Below are 25,407 nucleotides of genomic sequence, written 5' to 3' on the forward strand. Positions count from 1 at the left end.
GTGGCGGCGAGGTGACTGCCATTGCTTGGGGCTGAAGAACCTATTACGACTGAGGGTTAGGATGGGGCTCTCTGCAGAGATGACATGGAAGCCTGAATCCAGGCTGAGGAGCTGGTGATAGAAAGGAGGCCGGGGAGGAAAGCCTGAGACACTGAGGCCTGCGAGACCAGGCTCTCCTGTGTGTGCTCTGCCAGGGTGGCCCAGCAGGGTGAGGAGCGGAGAGCTAGAGAAGTCAGCAGAGCAGCCTCAGCAAACTCCCCAGACAGCGGGTATTTGAGACTGCATCTAAGGCAGTGGTCATCACCACACATACCCAGGTGTGCTTGCTGTGTTCTAGAACAACCACTTAAGAAACAGGTGGCTCCGGTTTCTCCCTGCTGAGACAAGAGCAGAGCTGGGGCTGCAGAATTACTCAGGCCAGCCGGGCGCTGGTGGCTCACGCCTGTAATCCTAGCTACTCAGGAGGCTGAGATCTGAGGATCACGGTTCAAAGACAGCCCGGGCAGGAGAGACCGTGAGACTCCTATCTCCAATAAACCACCAGAAAACCGGAAGTGGCGCTGTAGCTCAAGTGGTAGAGCGCTCGCCTTGAGCTGAAGAGCGCAGGGACAGCGCGCAGGCCCAAAGTTCAAGCCCCACGGCCGACAAAAAAAAAAAAAAAAAAGAATTCCTCAGGCCACTGGGACGTGGGATTTGAGGAGGAACTGATGTTGCTGATTCATATATCTGGGACAACGCTTGGAGAGAGCCTGTGGTGTCAGGGCTGTCCTGGAAGGTGACCTGGAGTTAGAGAGTGATTGTTGGCCCAGTTCAGTCCATCTCTCCCTCTCGGCACACAGTAGCGGGGGTCACGCGGGAGCCTCGTCTCCTCATCTGAGGACTGTGGTGGGGCCTTTTCCTTGGGCAGATGGGGAAGGGCGTGGCTGAGGTTGTGTCTGCAATGTGTCTCTTCCCCTGCAGGGTCCCCCTTTGCCCGAGCCAGCCTCAAGAGCGGGAAGACAGAGAGCTCGTCCTACTTCCGGAGGAAAGAGAAGATGTTCCGGTTCTTCATCCGGCGCATGGTGAAGGCTCAGAGCTTCTACTGGGTGGTGCTGTGTGTGGTGACTTTGAACACACTGTGTGTGGCCATGGTTCACTATAACCAGCCGCAGAGGCTCACCACGGCACTGTGTATGTACCCCAGCCTTTTCCCGAGCATGCGTCCTGATATTCTTCTCTGCTGTCTAGGAACTCTGCTCTACTGCCTCAGCCTTAGGTTTGGCCCTTACTGGCCTCTGCTGGCGGCCTCCTCTGGCCCAGGGCCTGAGGGTTCCTCCCCCATGTCCCCCAGACAGGGAGGCACCAGGCACCCTAGAGTACCTGGTGTGACAGGAGTCAAGAGGTCCTGGAGGAGGACACGCTACACCAGGCCGGTCAGACCTGTGTCTTCACAGCTGAGGCTTTACATCCTCGGTTCCATGTTCTGCTACACTGAGTCTGCTGCCCTGGGTCCTGGGGAGGCAGTGTCCAGTCTCTGGCCCTGTCCAAGCCTCTCCTGGTCACTTTTGCTTTTCTTAACACTTGGTTGAATGTGGGCATCTGTTACCACCCATGGCCAGCACATCTTGCTGTCCTGTGTCTGTGAACCTGTAGACACACACAGGAGTAGAACTTCTCCTTGTCTTGACCCTGGCTATAGTTCAAAGAAGGCAAACGGATAGGATCATTCTCTGAGGCTGATGCTATGTGGAGCAGGGGCTTGCCCTGCCGCCTTCCTCACAAGGTGATAAAGCATCTCGTGTTCCTGGCCTGTAGCCAGGGCTGGGTCTTCCATCCCCGAGGCGTGTCCTGTGTTCTGGGGGCTGCTGAGGTCCCCCGGGATGTCTTTTCTGACCCTAGAGGGGAACCCTGGACTCCTACTCCTAGCTCTGGCCTGCTAGCACAGTCAAGCTGCCTGGGCAGCCACACTCCCATCCTGTGACTCACTGAGACTGCGCCACTGCTGAAGGGCTCCAGGGAGCTGGGGACACCAACAGCCCACCACGAGGACAAACGCATAGGCCACCCGACGTGCGCGGTGGGGTTCCAGGCCATAGCTTCCCAAGTGTCTGTTAAAAATCTGTTTCTTGCCTCATGGAGAAAGAGTAGAGAGCGGTAGAAGTAAAATGAATGGAGATGATATCAGCAGACACGCTCAGGCCTGAAGGCAAGGGGTGCAGGTGGAGGTCGTGGACCAGTCTGTGCTGGCCCCAGCTCGTGGTCCTGGGGCCAGGAGTGTGTCACAGGGCACTTCTTATGTGTGCTTAGGCTCGGGTCCTTGGGGCAGGGGCGGGGTGCGGGGCCATCCCCTCCTCTCCTGACTGTCCAGCCCGTTCTCCCCCTGTTGGCACCAGTGTGGTTTGGTAGGGCTGTGGCTACCCCTGGGTGTCTGCTGTCAGGGCAGGCGAGGCCTGCGGTAGGGAGGAGAGCCTTCCTGCTTGCACGTGGGTCGTATGGGACCCCAGGCCCCAAATGCCTCAACCTTGGGCCAGGCCACAGGCCGGCCTGACTGCAACCTGCCCCGTATGGCTTTCTGGTCTCTGGTTTCTTGAAACTCCTGGCCCCATTGGCATCAGTGAAGGAACATGGTTAGAGGGAGAGGTGGATGTTGGCTGGGTCTGAAGGTTTCTGTTCAGTCTAAAGGCTGGGCTGATGCAGTAGGATAGGGTAGTGCAGGATTGCTAGAAGCATGGACTCTTTTCCCCTGCCTGGACTCTGTGGCCCTGCACGTGGTTGGTTCTGCACTTGGTCTCCATCCACTAGGCTGTCAGAGCCTTCAAAGCCATGCTTGGATGGGAAGGGGAGCTGCAAACCCTGGGAGGCCTCGTGCACTGAGAGACGGATGCGAGTGCTCTGTCTCCAACACATTAACCCCTCACACTGAAAACATTGTTAGAGTTGCCTTCCTTTCTTCCCCTTAGCCTCCGACCCCTGTGAGCCAGGGCTCACAGCCGTGCCAGTGCCGGCTCGCTGGATGAGTAACACAGGAGCAAATGTTTGGACCCCTTTTCTGGCCTCATAGGGAGGATCCCTGTTTGAGGCTGAGGCCATTTTGATAGAAAGTTGGAGGATTTCCTCTGTTCTGAGGAATGCTTCAGTATTTGCCGCTGTGGCCTTGATATTCTCTCCCTCACGGCCTGCAGGGGTCAGGCAGAGAGTAACTTCAAGATCAGCGAGGTTGTGTGAAGAACAGGCCTGGTTTGGAATGAGTGGAGCCAGGAGGGCAAGGACTAAAGGGTGGCATGCCAAAGAGCCCCTCTGTGCCTTGGTGTGTGTCTTCCCTCAGTCCTGAGGCCTGGGGGCCTGCAGGGCTGTTGGTGGGACTCTCAGTTCAGCACCTTTGCTAGCCCACTGCTTACCGATGGCACGAGGTGGTATCACTGAGGCCTTCACGCGTCAGTGCCTTGGGGAACTTGTGTTGAGTGGGCCCAGAAGGCTCGTGTGGTGGAGTTTGTTTCGTGGGACAAACGCATGAACAAAGTTCAGGTCAAACATGGTGTTTTGGGCATGCCTGAGGCAGAGTATCAGAAAGTCTTTGTGGAGGGGTGGAGAGGCTCTGGTAAGGTCCCCTGTGACCAGAGCTTGGAATGGATGGTGGAAGCCCGCAGAGAGCTGGCGGGAGCTGTGCTGTCCTCCACCCCAGACTCCGGTCTCCTCCCGAGGACTCCCTGGGTCTCAGCACCGGGCCAGGCCAAAGCTGCATCCCTTGGCATCCAGGATGGAACTAACATCTCTCATGGCTCTTCTTTCTGTCATCCCTGTTTTGGGCTGCAGTGAGTGTGGGGTACAGACCAGGCTGGAAAGGCATGGTCCTGGGACAGCAGGTCCCTCCATCAGGCTAGAGGCAGGGTGGGAGGAGTCTTGAGCTAACATTGTCTTCTCCAACTTCTCCTAGACTTTGCAGAGTTTGTTTTCCTGGGTCTCTTCCTCACAGAGATGTCTCTAAAGATGTATGGCTTAGGGCCTAGAAGCTACTTCCGGTCTTCCTTCAACTGCTTTGACTTTGGGGTGAGTGAGACAACTCATTTGGGGTCCCGTGGTGGGCTTTGGGAAGCTCTAAACTATGTCCCTGCTCGAGAATGTGCGTGGTCCTTCCCACATGCCCACTCATTGTGGGCTGAGCTCTGTAGCCCTGGGGATGAGAACGGCAGCATCAAGGCTGTGTGGTTCTGGCTGGTCCTGGACACCTTACCTCCATAGCACCAGCTGCAGCACTTCCCAATGCAAACTGTTGTCCTTGCTTCTCTGACCTTGTTTATGGATTCTGAGCCCCATGGTCCTGTGGATCTGACCTGGAGATAGGTACCGGTACTTAGGCTGGGGAGGCAGCCTAGGTGGGGTCTTGCGTGAGGGCAAGTGGTGTAGTGGGCTTGGGCTGGACTTTCCCTTGCCTCTGTATGTCAGTGAGGCCAGAGGCCGGTGTTGTCACTACTCACTGTGAGAACGGAGGCCAGGCACAGGCCAGGGGCCAGGGAGAGGCACCTTGCCCAGCCCAAAGGTGCACGCAGGGCACAGCGCTAGGGCTGAGCTCAGAGTTGGAGGGTGTGGTTCTGGTGGCACTTGCCTAGAAGCAGAGTGGCCGATGAGAGCCAGAGCTCTGTGAAAGCCCTTGGAGTCTGTCCTGTGGAGTGTGGGGTTATCCAGGGCAGTGTCCTGTGGAGTGTGGGGTCATTCAGGGCAGTGTCCTGTGGAGTGTGGGGTCGCCCGGGGCAGTGTCCTGTGGAGTGTGGGGTCATCCAGGGCAGTCATTGTCCTGTGGAGTGTGGGGTCATCCAGGGCAGTGTCCTGTTGAGTGTGGGGTTACCTGGTCTAGATGGAAAGAAAACTTGAAAATTCAGCATGACTCTCACCCCAGGGTCAGTAGTGGCTAGGCCAGGGCTGCTCAATAGTTTGTGCCACCAGGAGCGGGTTTTGGAGGTTCTGCTGAGCTGTGCAGGTGGAGCTGCAGGTGTTGGCTTGCCCCTCTGCAGGTTTGGAGCTTCTGCTGAGCTGTGCAGGTGGAGCTGCAGGTGTTGGCTTGCCCCTCGGGAGGTTGGCAGGATGCCTCATATATTGTGAACACATTTGTAGAGAAGGTAGAAAATGTGCAGCAACCTGTGAGTTGTCTCGTAAATGATGTACCAGCCACACACAGAGAGGGCCGGCTACCAGTGTGGCGTCCCCTGTGGAACATCTCTAGTGATTGACCGCAAGGCCCTGTCCTGTTGGGCTCACTCTTCCCTCAGTGACTTGATGAGAACACCACTATCAAGATGGGGTCCGGTGTTCTGTCAGTGTGGAATTGGTGGAAATGACTGAAGCCTTGGACAATATATGGGACAAGGATACTAAAATGTAACTGAAGAGACTAATGCTCAACATTTGAGTTTTCTGCCAAATGTGAAGGAGTGGGTTAGCGAATGAGGGGAAGGTGTGAGGCCAAGAGTCCCGCTAAGTGGGGCGGCGAGGCTCTTGCTCACCCTGTCCAGGGAAAGATTCTGGGAAGGGTGCGCTCCACCTACGTTGCTCTGCTCTTTCTGAGTCTCTTGTACCAAGCTCTGGTCAGGATGGCGTTTCCCACTCTCCGTCTGGGGGCAGTTGGCAGGAAGGGCGGTGCCACTTTCTCTCAAGCCTAAGTCAACTCAGATCAGCAGACCCTGAGCCCTGTCAGACAAAGGAACAGGCCATCACACTCTGTCTGTCCGTGGTGGCCTGTGTGGGGTCCTGGTTACTAGAAAAGAAAACCAAGCCGGGCGCTGGTGGCTCACGCCTGTAATCCTAGCTACTCAGGAGGCTGAGATCTGAGGATTGCGGTTCAAAGCCAGCCCGGGCAGGAAAGACCGTGAGACTCCTATCTCCAATAAACCACTAGAAAACCGGAAGTGGCGCTGTAGCTCAAGTGGTAGAGCGCTTGCCTTGAGCTGAAGAGCTAAGGGACAGCGCCCAGGCCCAGAGTTCAAGCCCCATGACCGACAAAAAAAAAAAAAAAAAAAAAAGAAAACCAAAAAGACCCAAATACTCGACTTGCAGTTTATGAATCTGAAAATGTTAGAACTGTGGGAGGACTAGAGGGGGCTGTGCGTTGAGACACATCTTCCTAGTCTGGCAGAGAGCACCTGGTGCTTCGGGCTGGTGAAGTGTTTACGATACAGGGAGCACCTAACCGTGAGAAAGCAAGGGTGAGGCTCATTGGACAGGGGGCTCCGAGCACTGCCAGGACTCCAGAGGGCTAGCCTTGCTCCACACCCTTATCTTCTTGGGATGTCCCTATGTGGGACCACGGGAAGGGTAGACGGGTCAGGACTGTGGGCCTCTGCAGCTTCCGTGGGGTTTTAGAGCTAATAAGAGTGGCGCAACCCACACGTCCTTGATTGTATTCTGCCCACACTAAGCAACGCAGCCACACAGATGCGGACGTGATTCACACCACGGACCTACCCTGTGTGCACATTGCAGAGCCCCCGTACAGATGTGTCTTCCTCTAACAGGTCATCGTAGGGAGCATCTTTGAAGTGGTCTGGGCTGCCATCAAGCCAGGGACCTCCTTTGGAATCAGTGTGCTGCGTGCCCTCCGCCTGCTGAGGATCTTCAAGGTCACAAAGTAAGTCCTCTGAGTGACTGAGGTGGGGCAGTGTGTCACTGTCATCCGTGTGACTCAGGTCAGGGGGCAGTGTGTCACTGTCATCCGTGTGACTCAGGTCAGGGGGGCAGTGTGTCACTGTCATCCGTGTGACTCAGGTCAGGGGGCAGTGTGTCACTGTCATCCGTGTGACTCAGGTCAGGGGGCAGTGTGTCACTGTCATCCGTGTGACTCAGGTCAGAGGGGCAGTGTGTCAGGCTGTACAACCTGGAGTGGTGTACCTAGGAGTGCAGGATATCTGGGAGCTCTTCTTAGCTATTCGCCTGACTATGTGGTTATACAGTATGGTGTACTGGACCACGGAGGCCTGTGTGGGCCATTTTTACCTCAGCATGATTCCGTTGGCCCTGGGCTGCAGCAGGCTTGATTTTTCTGCTCTCCTTGTAGTCATACCCTCTCCTCAAAGGCATGAGCTCCACGTCCCACCTTTAGAAGTGGTTTGCTTTATAGTTCACAGAGAAAGCAAGTTCTCAGATGGAAGGTTCCCTGTTGTCTGTTGTCCTGACCCATTTTGCAGGTGGGGAAGCCTCATCTTCTGACCTCCCCCGAGCTGGCTGATGCCTCCCTGGCTAGCTGCACCTACAGGACGCTCACCCAGCACTTCCTGGGCAAGTCCTTAGGCACTTTCCTGTTCCATGTGTGCAGTGAGAGGAACCCCAGGGCTGCTTTTGCGTCAGCTGCAGCCTGACCCCCTTGTCAGAAGATGTATCCCTGTCTCTCCAGGCCCAGCGGTAGGCTGGGGCCTCTTCAGAGAGTGCTAGCCCTCGCACAGCTTTCTTTTCTTCCTTTTTCTTTCTTTTTTTTTTTTTTTTTTTTTGCTGGTCCTGGGGATTGAACTCCGGGCCTGGATGCTGTCCCTGAGCTTCTTTGTACTCAAGGCTAGCACTCTACCATTTGAGCCACCACACAACCCCTGGCTTTTTTCTGAATAGTTTATTGGAAATAAGAGTCACATAGACTTCTCTGCCTGGGCTGGGCTGTCTTTGAACTGCAATCCTCAGCTTTCAGCCTCCTGAGCAGCTAGGATTACAGGTGTGAGGCCACTGGAGCCCCGTTTGCACATTTTTGGAAAAGGTTCATGGAGGGAGGCATGTGAGGAGGGGCATCACACAGGCCCAGGGTGCCTCTAATGGGGTGGTCACTGGGAGCGCACGCGCGCGCGTGTGTGTGTGTGTGCGTGCGCACACGTGCACGGTGGCTCCCCACCCACTGGTCTGCATGTCGGGAACAGCATTTGCAAGAGTACAGAGTCAGCAAGCAAGTCTCCTCAGTGGCTCTCGGTGCTTGGAGGGAAGGCTGTGATTTTGGGGCCCTGGAAGACCCCCAGGGGCTGAGGGTAGCAATGGGAATTGTCACAAAGTAGGGCTGGAGCCTGTGTGCCATGTAAGTCAGGCTTATGTTCACTGTCCTCCAGGAGTGTGATGTAGTAGATCAGAAAACTGACCCCTCAATCTGTAGGTCCAGGTTTGGTCCTCAGTCCAGCATGTAGAAGATGTTGCTAAGGAAGGGCACTGCTCAGATGCTGAGAGAGGACACTGCTCAGATGCTCAGAGAGGGCACTGCTCAGATGCTGAGAGAGGACACTGCTCAGATGCTCAGAGAGGACACTGCTCAGATGCTCAGAGAGGACACTGCTCAGATGCTGAGAGAGGACACTGCTCAGATGCTCAGAGAGGACACTGCTCAGATGCTGAGAGAGGACACTGCTCAGATGCTGAGAGAGGACACTGCTCAGATGCTGAGAGAGGACACTGTTCAGATGCTGAGAGGGGACACTGCTCAGATGCTGAGAGGGGACACTGCTCAGATGCTCAGAGAGGACACTGCTCAGATGCTGAGAGGGGACACTGCTCAGATGCTCAGAGAGGACACTGCTCAGATGCTCAGAGAGGACACTGCTCAGATGCTCAGAGGGAACACTGCTCAGATGCTGAGAGGGGACACTGCTCAGATGCTCAGAGAGGACACTGCTCAGATGCTGAGAGGGGACACTGCTCAGATGCTGAGAGGGGACACTGCTCAGATGCTCAGAGAGGACACTGCTCAGATGCTGAGAGAGGACACTGCTCAGATGCTGAGAGAGGACACTGCTCAGATGCTGAGAGAGGACACTGCTCAGATGCTCAGAGGGAACACTGCTCAGATGCTGAGAGAGGACACTGCTCAGATGCTGAGAGGGGACACTGCTCAGATGCTGAGAGGGAACACTGCTCAGATGCTGAGAGAGGACACTGCTCAGATGCTGAGAGAGGACACTGCTCAGATGCTGAGAGAGGACACTGCTCAGATGCTGAGAGAGGACACTGCTCAGATGCTGAGAGAGGACACTGCTCAGATGCTGAGAGAGGACACTGCTCAGATGCTGAGAGAGGACACTGCTCAGATGCTGAGAGAGGACACTGCTCAGATGCTGAGAGGGGACACTGCTCAGATGCTCAGAGGGAACACTGCTCAGATGCTGAGAGAGGACACTGCTCAGATGCTGAGAGAGGACACTGCTCAGATGCTGAGAGAGGACACTGCTCAGATGCTGAGAGGGGACACTGCTCAGATGCTCAGAGAGGACACTGCTCAGATGCTGAGAGAGGACACTGCTCAGATGCTGAGAGAGGACACTGCTCAGATGCTGAGAGAGGACACTGCTCAGATGCTCAGAGGGAACACTGCTCAGATGCTGAGAGAGGACACTGCTCAGATGCTGAGAGGGGACACTGCTCAGATGCTGAGAGGGAACACTGCTCAGATGCTGAGAGAGGACACTGCTCAGATGCTCAGAGGGAACACTGCTCAGATGCTGAGAGGGGACACTGCTCAGATGCTCAGAGAGGACACTGCTCAGATGCTCAGAGAGGACACTGCTCAGATGCTGAGAGGGGACACTGCTCAGATGCTCAGAGGGAACACTGCTCAGATGCTGAGAGAGGACAGTGCTCAGATGCTCAGAGAGGACACTGCTCAGATGCTGAGAGAGGACACTGCTCAGATGCTGAGAGAGGACACTGCTCAGATGCTGAGAGAGGACACTGCTCAGATGCTGAGAGAGGACACTGCTCAGATGCTCAGAGGGAACACTGCTCAGATGCTGAGAGAGGACACTGCTCAGATGCTGAGAGGGGACACTGCTCAGATGCTGAGAGGGAACACTGCTCAGATGCTGAGAGAGGACACTGCTCAGATGCTGAGAGAGGACACTGCTCAGATGCTGAGAGAGGACACTGCTCAGATGCTGAGAGAGGACACTGCTCAGATGCTGAGAGAGGACACTGCTCAGATGCTGAGAGAGGACACTGCTCAGATGCTGAGAGAGGACACTGCTCAGATGCTGAGAGGGGACACTGCTCAGATGCTGAGAGGGGACACTGCTCAGATGCTGAGAGGGGACACTGCTCAGATGCTGAGAGAGGACACTGCTCAGATGCTGAGAGAGGACACTGCTCAGATGCTGAGAGAGGACACTGCTCAGATGCTCAGAGAGGACACTGCTCAGATGCTGAGAGGGGACACTGCTCAGATGCTGAGAGGGGACACTGCTCAGATGCTCAGAGGGAACACTGCTCAGATGCTGAGAGAGGACACTGCTCAGATGCTGAGAGAGGACACTGCTCAGATGCTGAGAGAGGACACTGCTCAGATGCTGAGAGAGGACACTGCTCAGATGCTGAGAGGGGACACTGCTCAGATGCTCAGAGAGGACACTGCTCAGATGCTGAGAGAGGACACTGCTCAGATGCTCAGAGAGGACACTGCTCAGATGCTCAGAGAGGACACTGCTCAGATGCTCAGAGGGAACACTGCTCAGATGCTGAGAGAGGACACTGCTCAGATGCTCAGAGGGAACACTGCTCAGATGCTGAGAGAGGACACTGCTCAGATGCTCAGAGGGGACACTGCTCAGATGCTCAGAGGGGACACTGCTCAGATGCTGTTGCGGCAGTTTCTCCCACATGGCTGATGTGGTTGTACTTTCCATAGCACTGGGGTTGGAGGTGAGGAGAGAATATGAAGTTATATCTGGGCTTGGACTCAGCCTCCAGAGAGGGGTTGGCATCATTTCACAGGGTAGAGGGACTGGAGGGGCAGGACTGGGAAAATGAGGGTGAATCTGACACTAAACCAGTTGTGCCTGCTGTCCTCTGGGTTAGCTATAGCGTCCAAACTGAGGTCTGGAACCTAGAAGTGTGGCCTCATTGGGCCTGGCTGAAGCAGGTGTAGAAGTCACAGAAGCAGGTGTGAGTGCAGAGCCTGGGTAAATGTGAAGATGTTGTTGGGGCGGAGTCCTGTCTACCATTCTGCCTGGCCCCAACAGGTACTGGAACTCCCTGAGGAACCTGGTGGTGTCCCTGCTCAACTCAATGAAGTCTATTGTCAGCCTGCTCTTCCTGCTCTTCCTCTTCATTGTGGTCTTCGCTCTGCTGGGGATGCAGCTGTTTGGGGGCCAGTGAGTGGTACAGGAGAGCAGGGAGCTGAGAGGGGCTGAGGGGAGCTCAGGGGGGCTGAGAGGGGCTGAGGGGCGTTGAGGGGGCCTGAGGGGGGCTGAAGAGGGCTGAGAGGGGCTGAAGGGGGCTGAGAGGGGCTGAGGGGAGCTGAAGGGGGCTGAGGGGGGGCTGAGAGGGGCTGAAGGGGGCTGAGAGGGGCTAAGGGGGCTGAAGGGGGCTGAGAGGGGCTGAGGGGGGCTATGGGGGTTGAGGGGGGCTGATGGGGCTAAGGGGGCTGAGGGGGACTGAGGGGGGCTGAGAGGGGCTGAGGGGGCTGAGAGGGGCTAAGGGGGCTGAGGGGGGCTGAGAGGGGCTGAGGGGGCCTGAGGGGGGGCTGATGGGGGCTGAGGGGGGCTGAGAGAGGCTGAGTGGGGCTGAAGGGGGTTTGGGGGGGTCAATGAGTAGTACAGGAGAGCGGGGACCTGAGGGGAGCTGAGGGGGCAAGACAGAGCTTTACATCTGGGGCTGCCCCTGCCTCTCCCACCTGCCTTCCTGCAGGTCCTTGAAAAGGGGGCTCTGAGATGCCAACCATGTTAGCTGGAATGGGCGTACTGGTGCTGGGGTGGGTGGGGGCTGGAATGGGCGTATTGGGGTGGGTGGGGGCTGGAATGGGCGTATTGGGGTGGGTGGGGGCTGGAATGGGCGTATTGGGGTGGGAGGGGGTTGGAATGGGCGTATTGGGGGTGGGTGGGGGCTGGAATGGGCGTATTGGGGGTGGGAGGGGGTTGGAATGGGCGTATTGGGGTGGGAGGGGGCTGGAATGGGCGTATTGGGGTGGGTGGGGGTTGGAATGGGCGTATTGGGGTGGGAGGGGGCTGGAATGGGCGTATTGGGGTGGGAGGGGGCTGGAATGGGCATATTGGGGTGGGTGGGGGCTGGTTCCTTCTAGTGGGGCTGCCTCTTCCCCCAAGACTGACTGTTTTTCTTAGGTTCAACTTTCAAGATGAGACTCCAACAACAAACTTTGACACCTTTCCAGCTGCCATCCTTACTGTCTTCCAGGTGAGCCTTCCTGTTCTCTGCCCAACTTTGGAGAAGACCTCCCTGCCAACTCCTTAGCCCTCAGCACAAGGAGAAGCCAAGCATTCAGACAGAACTATAGAGCACAAACCTAGACAGGTCCTGGGCTGGCTAGGTGTCAGGGGAAGGCCGTGCTCTGATGTCCGCATAGGGCAAGTTCAGAGCAAGCTCACCAGAGACACAAGTGTCTGTCTGTCAGCCACTAGGTTCTAGGCCACCAATCTATCACTTCTCTTTTATCCACTGACAGCAAAACCACAAAGCTCTCCCTAAGTTTCCCTCAGTGGTAGCCCAGGCCCCTGTGTGCCCTTTTTCACTTTTGAAATACATGCCCACCATGGCTTCATAGGGAGCTGCCTTTTCTTGGACAGTTTCCTTTTGGGGATCTTGGCTGGGCACTTTGTGCTTTTACAGGGCTGTGCTGCCAGGGCTAGCCCGACCGATCAGGTAATGCTTTGCATTTCTGCTTCATGAAACTCTCTTGGACACCTTGTCTGAGGCTGAGGGTCAAGGGGTAGGAAGGGCCTTTGTGCTCTCTTCTCTCAAAGGGAGGGACTTGTTCAGCCAGAAGTCCAAACTGAACTGGATGAATGGCCGGGAGAATAGTTCAGCCCCAACGATTTGCACTCATGCTCTAATGACTGTCCCCTTCCCCTTGCCTTTCCCCTGTCCCCCTCCGTGGTCATCAGCTCTGTCTCTGCAGGCAGGCTCTGCTCTTCCTATCTACATGGTCTGGGCTTATCACTTGTTTCTCTTGGCCTCAACCTTTGGGGCATCTGCCTTTTTTTTTTTCCTGCCTCAGACTCCAGTCAGCCCACCACCCTTTTTCCCATTGGTGCAGAGAAAGCTCTGTTGCTCATCAGGTTGGTGGTTTGCAGAATTCAAGCCTTTAGTGGGCGATAGGACCTCTGGAGACATATGGACACGTTCCATCCCAAGACCTGGCAAAGAGTGTTTTACCTGTCTGAGGAGCGGGTCTGAGCAGGTCTTTGTGACGGGGAGGGTACTTCTTTCTGTGGCCTGCAGGGCCAGGGAAGGGAAATTGGGAGGAACATGTTCTGGGCCCTGACACATGCATGGTGATGAAAGGTGGGGTCTAGGGATTGGGCCAGGTTGGAAGGCCCGGTAAGTGGACCAGTGGTTCTAGAGAGAGTTGATGGGCCGATCATTAGACTGTTTTCTGTATGTGTTACCAGGAAGGGCTTGAGCATTGTGAGGAGGTCACAGTTAGGATAAAGTCTGACTAGACTTTCTATACCCTCCACTCTGAACACAGCAACAGGATAATAGTAACTCAACGTGCCGAGCAGAGCCTCTGGAAACCGGAAATGGAACAGACTCACACAGTAGGTGACAGAAGAGGCTTGGGCACTGGGGCACAACCTGAAAAGAGGCTGGTTGTCCACATTCTGTGGCATCAGAGGCATGCACACACAGATCTGCTGCTCTGAGCTCTGGGGAAGGCACTGAGCCCTTGAATTGAGGGTGAGGAGAGAGGGAGGAGACTGGAAAGGCAGCTGGTGCCGGACCAGTGCCAATGTTGGTCAGGCCTTGGAGTGGACTGACTGCTGAAAGTACTGCTAGTCCTCTTGCATAGAAAAATGATGATTGAGAAGAAAATCTACACTGACTGGAGAAGAAATAGAGACCTGGGCTACTTTAGAGGCTAAGGATTGAAAACAAAATCAAAAACAAAAACCCTACACAATAAAACTCAAGTGCAGACAATTGATAAGTAAATTCTCTATTACTTATTTCTTGGCAACACTGGAGTTTGAACTGAGCACCTGAACTTGTTCTGCTTGCTTGCCCAGCTAGTGTTTACTTATTGAATCACATCCCCAGCCCATAGGTCCTGCATTTTTTGCCTGAGGTTGGCCTTGGAAGGCTGTCCTCCCACTCTGCCCCTGTATAGCTAGGATGGCAGGCAGGTGTCATCAGTGTCCATCTTGTTTGTCAAGGTAAGGTCTCACTAACTTTCACTTATACTGGCCTCAAACACCTTTTACTCTCTATGTAGCTGAGACTTCAGGCATGAGCCACCATGCTTGGCCTCTTCTAAGTGTTTAAGAAGTTATTCCAGGGAGGAAAAAACTGGGAGAGAACGAGGGAAGGGGTGATATTATCCCAAAAGAAATGTATTCATGGGGGCTGGGAAGGTAGCTCAGTGGTAGAGCGCTTGCCTTGCATGCCTGAGGCCCTGGGTTCGATTCCTCAGCACCACATAAGCAAAAAGAAAAAAGCTGGAAGTGGCACTGTAACTCAAGTGGTAGAGCGCTAGCCTTGAGCTGAAGAGCTGAGGGACAGCGCCCAGGCCCAGAGTTCAGGCCCCACGACCGGACCCCCCCCCCCAAAAAAAAAGGAATATACTGTTTACCTCACTTATGAAACTGTAACCCCTCTGTACCTCACCTTTATAATAACAATAAAAATTAATAAAAAGTTATTCCAATTTTACATAGACTACTTCAGAGAGTATAAAGGGAGAGAGCCCTACTTGTTTTTATAAACTAAACAGTGACCAAAAGAAAGCTGATATAGTAATATTAATATCAACCCAAACAGAATAATCAGGAGAGAATAATCACAATTGTAAGGATAACACAATATTAGAAAGGGTATAAAAGAGTTCATGAACACAGTGAACATGAACCAACTGATATAGAAGTCACATTCAGAAAGTAGTGAATAGAATATTCATTACCTGGGGGTGTATAGAACATTTAATGTTCGTTATATCATGCAGGAAATTCTTCCAAATAGTGAATAATTATTCTCCTTTAGAGACATTCTTGGCCTATTTAATTAAATTGACAATTAAGAAAACCCCTATTCTTCCCATTGTAAGTGGAAGAATTATGGTATACAGGAAATCACAACAGAAAGTTGGTACTACCTGAAAGGTAGTATCAAAGCTTTTGGGATAGAGTCGAGGCAATACTTCAAGCTAAGTTTATATATTTTTTTATTTTTATTTTTTGGTCAGTCATGGGGCTTGCACTCAGGGTGTGGGCTTTGTCCTTGACTTTTTGCTCAAGGCTAGTGCTCTACCACTTTGAGTCAAGTGTCACTTCCAGTTTTTGAGTGGTTAATTGGAGATAAAAGTCTCACATAGCCAGGCGCCAGTAGCTCACGCCTGTAATCCTAGCTACTCAGGAGGCTGAGATCTGAGGATTGTGGTTCAAAGCCAGCCCAGGCAGGAAAGTCTGTGAGACTTTTATCTCCAATAAACCATTAGAAAACCAGAAGTGGCGCTGTGGCTCAAGCGGTAGAGCATTTGTCTTGAGCTGAAGAGCGCAGGGACAGCACTCAAGCCCAGAGTTCAAGCCCCACGACCGACCAAAAAAAAAAAAGAAAGTCTCATGGACTTTCCTACCCTGGCTAGCTTCAAACTGTGATCCTCAGATCTCAGCATACCCAGTAGCTTAGGATTACAGGCATGAGCCACTGGTGCCCTGCAGTTTATAATCTTAAATGCAATTTTAAGAATAAAAGAGCTAAAAATAACAAGTTATATATTCTAACCTATAGGAAATCTTAGAACAAGTTTTTTTCTTTAGTTTTTTTTTTTAGTCAGATACCTATGTTTTATGGCAGCAATTTGAAAACTTAGATGAAGCTTGCATTTTTACAGGAAAACATAATTTTTAAATTAGCTTAAGAAAAATGGATGTTTTATAGCCTTTAGAGAAGTTGAATGAATAGTCAGAATTTTCTTCCTTTCTTCCTTCTTCTGATGCTTATAGATAGGGTTTATCTAGTTTTGAAGGTGTAGAAGTTCATGTGCAAGACAGCCAAGACAACTCAGAAAGAAAGTGTTTGCTCTACCAAGTATCACTATTTCTAAGTAGGCTGCATTCATAATGGTAATGTGGTATATATAAAGACAAGTGTCAGAACACAGACTAAAGTGACCAGAAATGCTCAGACACAGAGAGCAGTTGGTTATATGAGAAGGACAACATTATAACCAATGAAGGAAGGGTGAAGGACTCAAAAATGCACATCTGGGAAAAACGGGTTTCTCTATGGAAACCCATAAATCCCCATAAATAACACACAGAACTCCTCTGGCTTAGAAACCTAGGTGTGAAAGAAATTGTACTTGAAAGCTCTTCAAGGAAAATAACTTTATGACATTGGGGTAGAATTGAATTTGTTGAAGTACGGGAAGGCAAAAACTATAAAGGAAGAGAATGATGCACTTGACTGCATTAGGCTTCTTTACAATGCCAATAATAAAGGGAGGTATTTTCAATAGTGCCAAGTGTGCAAGGAGATGTGCCAAGAAACGTGCACCAAGGATAGAAAGAAAGGGTAGGGAGAGAGCTCATACCTTATCAGACTGGGAACTGAAGATGTTATCATGTATTAACAAAATAAACTGAAGCTATGGTACTGAGTGAAAACAAGGCGAGGAATGATGTGTGTTCTGATGCCTTCCTGTGCATGTCTAGCACACATGCTAAATTCTGTTTGTACATGTTTAGTGGAGCTGAACACAGTACTTCACACCTGTAATTTTAGTGACTCAGGAGGCCAAGATTTGAAGATCACAGTTCAAAGACAGCCTGGGTAGGAAAGTCTTTGAGACTTATCTCCAGTTAACTAGTAGAAAGCCAGAAATGGAGATTTGGCTCAAGTGGTAGAGTACCAGCTTTGAGCAAAAAAGCCATGTGAGAACATGAGGCCCTGAGTTCAAGTCCTAATCCTATCATTAAAAAAAAATTCCCAAACCACCCCCCTCCCCAACAACAACAACAACAAAAGAAATAGCAGCCAAAAAACCCAGATGGATTGCATAACCAATAAAAACTTGGGTCCATCATTGGGCTTGCTTGTAGGGTTTGGCTGTGGCAGTTGGTGAAAATGTTAGCAGGTTCCATTTTAGATAGTGGACACAATGAGTGTTCTTTTATCCTCTTGTACTTAAACAGGAGATACAGCTTTACTGATGGATGAGGACTGGATTTGACCTAGCTGTGAGGGTGGACTTACTTGGCTAAGGTGGCAGGAAGCTGGGTATTGGAAGTTCCAACTTCTCTGCTGTGGTCTGGAGCTGCTGGTTCCCTTTTCTGACTCTTGGTTTCCTCAGTGTGGAAACTGTTACAATCAGCTCAGGCCTTGGAGATGCTCCGCCACAGCCAGGTTCAGATGCCTGTGCCCACCATCTTTCTGGCCAGTTCTCAGTTCTCCTTTTAGAACTCCTTTTTTGGTTTTGCTGAAAACCTAGAACATGTTTGTCATTTATAACCTGACTCAGGTTATAGTCATGAGATGTGTGTGTGTGTGTGTGTGTATGCTAATGTGGATGTGTCCTGGTACATCCCAGTGAATGTGTGTGTATGTGTTGCCTTCGGGCATGATGCAGCTACCCTGTTCTGTTCTCTCCTCCCACAGATCCTGACTGGAGAGGACTGGAATGCGGTGATGTATCATGGGATCGAGTCGCAAGGTGGAGTCAGCAAAGGCATGTTCTCCTCCTTTTACTTCATTGTTCTGACACTGTTTGGAAACTGTATCCTTTTTGGATCTGAGTGTATGCCATGCTTTTTCCCAGCCTCCTCTAGGAAGATAATGTCAGTTGTACCTTGTCCCAGATGTCCTTGAGGTATTTTGGGCACCAGGTCTGGCAGTGCTGTTTGTGGGTATATCTAGAGGTAGAGTTGGACAGGCCAAATTGGTTCTAGGATTTGAGAAGTCTTGGGGACCTTGCAGGAATGTGGGGGCTTACACAGGGCAGCAGGTTTTCTGTGTGTGTGGTGTGTGTGTGTGTGTGTGTGTGTGTGTGTGTGTGTGTGTGTGTACACCAATCCTGGGTCTTGAACTTGGGGCCTGGGCATTGTCCTTGAGTGTTTTTGCTCAAGGCTAGCACTTTACCACTTGAGCCACTTCGTGTGTGTGTGTGTGTGTGTGTGTGTGTGTGTGTGTGTGTGTGTGTGTGTGTGTGTGTGTGTGTGTGTGTGTGTGTGTGTGTGTGTGTGTGTGTGTGTACACCAATCCTGGGTCTTGAACTTGGGGCCTGGGCATTGTCCTTGAGTGTTTTTGCTCAAGGCTAGCACTTTACCACTTGAGCCACTTCCAGTGCTTTTTTTTTTTTTTTCTGGTTAATTTGATGTAAGAATCTCATAAACTTTTCTGCCTGGGCTGGCTTTGAACCACAATCTGCAGACCTCAGCTTCCTGAATAGCTAGGATTACAGGTATAAGCCAATAGCGTTTTCATTTAAATTAGATTGAACTGAGTAAGTTTCAGCACTGAGTACTGAAAAAAATTTCTCCCCTGCTGAAAATAAAGCTCTGAAAGAGCTGCAGAACAAAGCTCTTGCAGAGGATGGCAGGGGCTCTGCCTCAGAGCCTGTGGCAGAAGCAGGCATATCTACAGGGCTCTGGAGAGTGGGTCTGAGAGGCCTGGGTAGGCCTCGAAGCCTATAGGCAGGACCCCAGGGGAGTTGTCATGGAAGGATGATTGGAGCCAAGTAGGGCTTAGAAGGGAGAATTGTGGGGCCTGACCTTTATGAGGGCCAACAGTCTGACTTTTTGTGGTTGTGGCTTCTTTTATATTTTTAATAGGAGCCTGGGCCCAGTCTCTGAGCTGTTTGTACAAGGTTAGCATTCTACAACTTTAGGTCACAACTCCACTTCTGGTTTCTGGGGGTCAATTAGAGATTATAGTCTCACTGACTTTCCTGCCCTGGCTGGCTTTCAACCACCAATCCTCAGATCTCAGCTTCCTGAACAGTTAGGATTACAGGTGTGAGCCACCTGTGCCTGGCTGGCTTCCCCCTTTCTAAAGCAGTGCAGAGATCACTGGGATCAGGAAAGGGTACAGGACTGGACACTGAGACCACTGTGTATATCCTGCTCACACCTGTTCACAGGGGACACTGAGATCACTGTGCATACTCTGCTTACACCTCAGGACATGTTCCCCAGGGACACTGAGACCACTTTGCATACCCTGCTCACACCTCAGGACATGTTCAGGACACCGTGAGGAAGGGGTGCTCAGGAGTTTGTGATGGGACAAGAAGTGAAAGGAAAGGAGCAGGAAAGATATGGAGGTGTCTGTGAGCCTAGCCTTGGAGCTGTGGCCTGGGTGATGGCTGGATTTGTGTGTTTGTCTCCAGTTTTGTTAGGCTCCGTTCACCAGCTCTAGAAGGTGGTAAATCTCATTTGGGGCCTATGAAAGCAAAAGATGTTTGTTTCAAGGCTTCTTGTGCTGGCCATAGCATGGGAGAGATTGGGGTGGAGATCAGTGCCCTCTTTAGGAGGCAACAAATTGACCCAAGGGTCTACATGTTCATTAGGCGAGGTTGGGCTGTGACAGAATTGATTTAGACTGAGGGACTGTTGAGGACAGAGACCACCATGCCCCTGAGTGGCTGGGGTATATCTGGACCTACAGTGGTGCCTAGGAAGGGAAGGAGAGTGAAAACTAATCTAGGGAGATGGGGCCTCTGTCTCCCATGGGCAGCTTTGTATGACAGTGTGGAACAGTTACGGTCAAGGACCCTTTCCTTAGCTGGAACCGACCAGACACCCTGCTAAATGTCTTTCTGGCCATCGCTGTGGACAACCTAGCTAACGCTCAGGAGTTAACCAAGGTAGGTAAGAATATCACTTAAACCTGGGTACCAGGAAGGATGAGGGGACAGTCCAGGTCACGCTAAATGAAGTTGCAGGGTCGTAGAGAAGGCCAGCTCCTGGGTTATGATCCATATGAACACTGTCCAGGGCAGTCTCCTCAAAGTCCTGAGCAAGCAGAGGTTAATCTGGGCTCAGGATATAGGGGGGTTGTATCTGCAGAAGCCCACAAGATGTGGCCACGTCTGCAGACCCACATGTGGATGAGGCTCCCAGGGAGGTTTCGGCTGGACAGCAGGGTGGGGTGTGGGAAGCTTCACGTGCTGGCACTACTAGAGAGAGCACAGACTAGGTAGAGCTCCCCCAGCAACAGGGGCAAGGGGCTCCACGGTACGCCGGTCACCGTAGGCACGTGATGCATGCAGGGTCCCCACAGAGACAAGAGACAAGAGAATGCCTGAGGTGAGCCCTGGAGTTGTGCTACTCTGAAAGGACAGTGGGAAGGGATGCTGTGCTGTGCTGTGCTCAGGTGCAAGGCTTGCTGGAGCCTGGAGGAGCAGCCTGTGTCCCCGCCTCCACACACCCGCGCCACAGCAGGACAGCGACTTCTCGCAGACTGTGGCAGGGACCATTTAGTATTCATCTTTCACTCCTGAGCGCAGTGGGAGGTTCAGTTGTACACATCTCCCTCTGTGGTTTCCCTCCAGGGGACACAGCTCCCCACCCGGCCACTCTCATCTGAGCCCTGGGACGCTGCACTGTCACGGCACCCCCCTGGAGGCTTGCGCTGCGACCCGAGCCCTGGCCCTAGTGTGGAGAGTGCTGCCACCTGGCGGTGGATGTGGTGCGCTACACTGTGCGCATCCTCTGCACTTCGGCACTAAACGGCCCGAGTGCTGTCCTGCTGCTGTCTCTGTTGCGTGTGTCTTTGTTTCCTTCTATGTCTGTGTACTTCATGAAGCGATGGATCCCGAGCCCCAGAGCACAACTTGCTAGTTTTGCTTAGTGATCTGGGGCTGCTTGGGTCTGTCTTTATATCTGTTCCTCTTCCTGGATAGGTGTCTACACATACGCACATGAATTGTGTGTGTGTGTGTGTGTGTTTATACACACACATATCTCATCCTGTTGGCAGACAGCCATGTGGAACTTCACAGCTGCTGCTGGGGATGAGTGGGTGGTTGCCCTCTAGTGGGGTCCTGCAGAAGAGCTTGAAGGCGGCATATGGTCCCACTGGGAAACGGCTGGTGGCATATCTGGATCCTCCTGGGTCAGTACAGAGATAGGGTGCAGTGGTCCCCTCCTGCACAAAGTACTCCAAGAGAGCTGAGGGGTGGGAGGAGATACAGATTTGCTTTTGAGTAAATGTGAAGTACATAATATAAAGAGGCAGAAATGTCCAGGCATCCAATTTGCATTGGGCTGGCTCTCAGGAATACAATCAGTATACAGACACAGGCACATGTTTGAGAGTACTGAAACATGACATTTGGGGACTGTCACCTTTGTGTCACAGACATGCAAGTCAAGTCACTGAAGGGAGCCAGAGAGCTTGTGTGGTGGGCCCCAGTTGGCCATGTCCCCCAGGGATTGGCTTCCCTGCCCCACAGTGCAAGGGCAGGAGGGGCAGAGGCTTTAGGAAGAAGAGCTAAGAGTGACTGCAGCACCCTGTGGTGACAGATGCTTCTGTTGTTCAAACAGGATGAAGAAGAGATGGAAGAAGCTGCCAATCAGAAGCTTGCTCTACAGAAGGCCAAAGAAGTGGCTGAAGTCAGTCCCATGTCTGCTGCCAACATTTCCATTGCCACGTAAGGCCCTGGGGCAGAGCCTGAGGGTGGCATGGGCAGCAGCAGGGTCTCTGGCTGGCTATACCAGGGCCCTCCAGAGGCCTCCTCAGAGCACCTTTGTCTCGGCCAGGGCTTTGGATGAAATAGACTTCCTCTGGAACGGTGTCAAGAGGAGCTGGAGAGAAAGGTTCATCCAGACAGGATCTGTAGCTTTCTCCCACCTGTGTGTGGGCAGGGGATGCCAAGCGCAGCTCCATATTGGATGAGATTGGCTGGGTCATCGTACTGGTCCCCGGATGGTCACAGGACAGCTCCAGAGCCTTTCTCCAGGTGAAACCCAGGAGTCATTTGTGAGCAGTCAGCACACTGGTTCAAAACCACGTCCTGTGAACCAAAACATCTTCTGGATGGCACCTTAGCCACCCAGAAAACTTCATATTTCTTCCAGAAACATCTTTTCAAGTGATGAGAAAGGAAGGGTAGGTTTAGGGCAGCCCTCCCATCCAGCTGGGCCTCGGGCACAGTGTTGAAGCTTGTATGTATGGTAAAGGACATTGAGAGATGTTAGCTCTGAAGAGGAAGAACAGTTTAGTACATGGCTTGGTCAGGGGGCACTGTGAGAGCAGAAGTGTACCTTGGGCTGCCGGCTTTGCAGCCTCATGCCTGTCCTAACATAGGTTTTACCCAAGCTGCTGCTACAGGCTCTAGGCTCTGCAGCTGATGGTGCCAGGCACAGCCAGAGGTTCACAAGGCTGGCATATGCTGTCTCTGCTAAGTGTGTGCCTTGGCACATGGATGAGTGTGTGAGGCATGCATGAGTTGATGGCTTGTGTGCATGGCACATAAGTGTGTGTGGGGGTGTATGTAGTGGCCTTGTTTCTGCCTGGAGATATCCAGAGAGATGGCATTTGCAGAGGATCTAAACCAAGCAGAAAGTGTTGGCCTGGGAAGAATCAGCTGGAAGTGGTTGCAGCCCTAGGGAGGGAGCCAGGCAGGCCAGGGATGTGGCAGCCTCAGCCGCTGCTGGAGGCTCACCACTCAATCCTGTTGTTCCATTGTCTGGCAGTTGGTCAATTTACTTCAGTAGCTTGGTCCTGAGGTTGCTGTGACCTGGCAGATGCCCCTGTCCTGTTCCTCACATAAGCTCTGAAAACTTGTGTTAGTCTCTTGCAGAGAAGGTTGTAGGCGAGCATTTGGCTTGTTCTGCCTCACATGGAGCTGTAGTTTCTCTTTAGCACTTGGCTTTTCTGCTGTTCCAGGAGACGAGCTTTTTCCCTTGGCCTTTGTTGCCTCCAGGGCTGCCACTCCTGAGGATGTGCAGGAGTGTATCCATTCCATTTGAGCTGAGGCCTCAGACAAGAGGATGTTAGGTTCTTTGGCACGGGCCAAGAGACTGTCAGACCACTGAAAAATGAGGTCCAGGCACTACAACCCCACTGCCATGGTCCCGTACCACTGCGGTCCTGTGTGGAGACATTGTTGCAGGTGGAGGAGCCTCGGGCACAATGATACTTGGCACTGGATGCTAACCTGAGCACTAGGGTGGTTTCTAGGTGGGGAGCGTGCTTGTTTTCCCCTATAGATGTTCTACTGCATACAGGTCCACTCTAGAGCCACTGTCATAGTTGTTACACTCAGGCAGGGCAGTGGCCTAGGTTAGCCACTCGCCCTCACATGACTAGTGCCAGTGCCCTCTCTGATCGGTGAGGGCCATGCAGGCTCTGCCTGTGGGGTGCAGCTGTGGGTCTCTGTTCTATGTAATATGCTTGGTATTGGTGTGGTTTGCCCACGGAGCCACCCTCCTAGGAGGAAGGGAGGACCCCCACATGGGGTGACGCTTGTCCCCATGTGCCTGGTGTGATGTCAGGCCACTGCTCCGTCTGCTTGTTGTGGTTGTGCTGAGACCTTTGAGGGCTGACAGCTGTCTAGATGTTCATTTCTGTGGCCTGTGTTATGGGATGAGGAGAACACTGCCTTCCACCCTAGAGCCCTGGCCCTGGCCCCCATAGAGTGCCACCATGGCACCGTGGAAGCTCTCCCAGGATGTAGTGCAAGACCTCAAATGCTGAGCAGACCCTCGTTGTCCATATGTTCGAGGCTCTTGGTGCTCTGGACAGCATAACAGTGTTGGCACTCTGCAGTGGATAGCTGTGTGCTACCACCCCAGCCGTTCCTTCAGGGTTTGGGAGTGGGAACACTAAGCCCAGTGCCATCTTCCTACTTCTGTCTGTTGTGGCATTCTTGTCCTCACCCTGGCTTTTGAATGCCAGCACAAAGTCATACACAATCTAATACTATCTCACACAGCCATAGTCTCATTCTTTTTTTGTTTTTATTTTTGTTTTTGTTTTTTTTTTGTTGGTCGTGAGGCTTGAACTCTGGGCCTAGACACTGTCCCTGCACTCTTCAGCTCAAGGCGAGCACTCTACCACTTGAGCCACAGCACCACTTCAGTTTTCTAGTGGTTTATTGGAGATAAGTGTCTCACAGACTTTCCTGCCTGGGCTGGCTTTGAACTGGGATCTTCAGTTCTCAGTCTCCTGAGGAGCTAGGATTACAGGTGTGAGCCACTGGCACTCGGCCAGTCTCATTCTTAGTTAAATCTTTTCTTTTCTTTTGCTGGTCCTGGGGCTTGAAGTCAGGGCTGGGGTGCTGACCCTGAACCTATTTGTGCTCAAGATGAGCACTCTACCACTTGAGCCACAGCACCACTTTTGGCATTTTTCTGAGTAGTTTATTGGAAATAAGAGTTTCATGGACTTTCCTGCCTGGACTGGCTCCTCAGATCTCAGCCTCCTGAGGAGCTAGGATTAGAGGCGTGAGACATCAGCATCCAGCTCTCAGTCAAATCTTACATAAACACACTCTTATGCTTGCAATCTCACACAATCTTATGCTCACTTCCAACCTCATATCCTTAATCCATACTCACTCATTCTCACACTCACAATCTCACATTCCTTTCCAGAGTTACAGTTTTACACTCAGTCTCTCACACATACCCATACATTCACATGCATTCACAATCTTGCACACAGCATTTCATGCATCCTTATATACATCCACACATCCACATAAAGTCACACATATACATTCATATATAACCTCACTACTCACCATCACAGACACAATCTCACAGTCACATTTACATACCACATACAGTCACACACATACATTTATATATAACCTCACTACTCACCATCAGACACAATCTCATAGTCACATCTACATACCACAGTCACACACATACATTCATATATAACCTCACTATTCACCATCAGACACAGTCTCACAGTCACATCTACAAACCCACAGTTGTGTGCTCATCTGTGATCTCACATATTCACATACTCTTACACTCAGTCTCAGTCACACACAATCTCTCAGAGATTCTTTTAAATACACTCACAGCCATATATAACACATCACATGTTAACACGTACTCATCTGACATCACCCACATTCTTATACATATCTGTGTATAGTGGGGCTTATGGGACTCTGAGCTGCTCTGAATTCTTTACAGTTGTGCAGAGACCCCCTCAGCTTTGTGAAGAGGGCACTGGAAACCACTTGGCTCTCCTCGTGAAACCAATATGAAAAGAAAATGGCTGTAAATTGTTTTGGCTTTTCTTTGTTGGGCTGGAAAAGGTTGCTGTGCAGTCACTTGGGAATGTCTGAGGTTTACCCAGAGGGAAGGTGGAACCAAATTTGCTCTTGAAGGATGTGCCAGAAGTAGTGGGACTTGAGCCTGGGAGCTGGGGGTCAGGTGCTCACAGGGAAGACAGGTGGGGTAGGTGACGGGACACTAGCCAGCAATGTAGGTAAGGGCACTGTTGTTTCCTGTACTTGTTGTGTGCATTCTGAGGCCAGGGACCAAAGTCCAGCCTGCCCAGGGATTG

The 25,407-nt window shown here is 52.0% G+C and overlaps 1 protein-coding gene across 4 annotated transcripts in view; it reads left to right on the plus strand.

Annotated features, from left to right (window-relative positions):
• Cacna1b (calcium voltage-gated channel subunit alpha1 B) overlaps nt 1-25,407 on the plus strand; it is a 170,185-nt gene that overhangs the window by 47,525 nt on the left and 97,253 nt on the right. For all 4 annotated transcript variants that reach the window (XM_070015201.1, XM_070015198.1, XM_070015199.1 and 1 more), the window contains 8 exons: nt 961-1,170; nt 3,914-4,026; nt 6,486-6,598; nt 10,944-11,075; nt 12,042-12,114; nt 17,533-17,650; nt 19,671-19,738; nt 21,420-21,526. In XM_070015201.1, the coding sequence (XP_069871302.1) occupies nt 961-1,170; nt 3,914-4,026; nt 6,486-6,598; nt 10,944-11,075; nt 12,042-12,114; nt 17,533-17,650; nt 19,671-19,738; nt 21,420-21,526 (934 nt within the window). The remainder of the gene's footprint in view (nt 1-960; nt 1,171-3,913; nt 4,027-6,485; nt 6,599-10,943; nt 11,076-12,041; nt 12,115-17,532; nt 17,651-19,670; nt 19,739-21,419; nt 21,527-25,407) is intronic.

This window comes from Dipodomys merriami, unplaced genomic scaffold (assembly GCF_024711535.1).
Source record: "Dipodomys merriami isolate MVZ:Mamm:240054 unplaced genomic scaffold, mDipMer1.0.p SCAF_11, whole genome shotgun sequence".
In the NCBI taxonomy this organism is placed as follows: Eukaryota; Metazoa; Chordata; class Mammalia; order Rodentia; family Heteromyidae; genus Dipodomys; species Dipodomys merriami.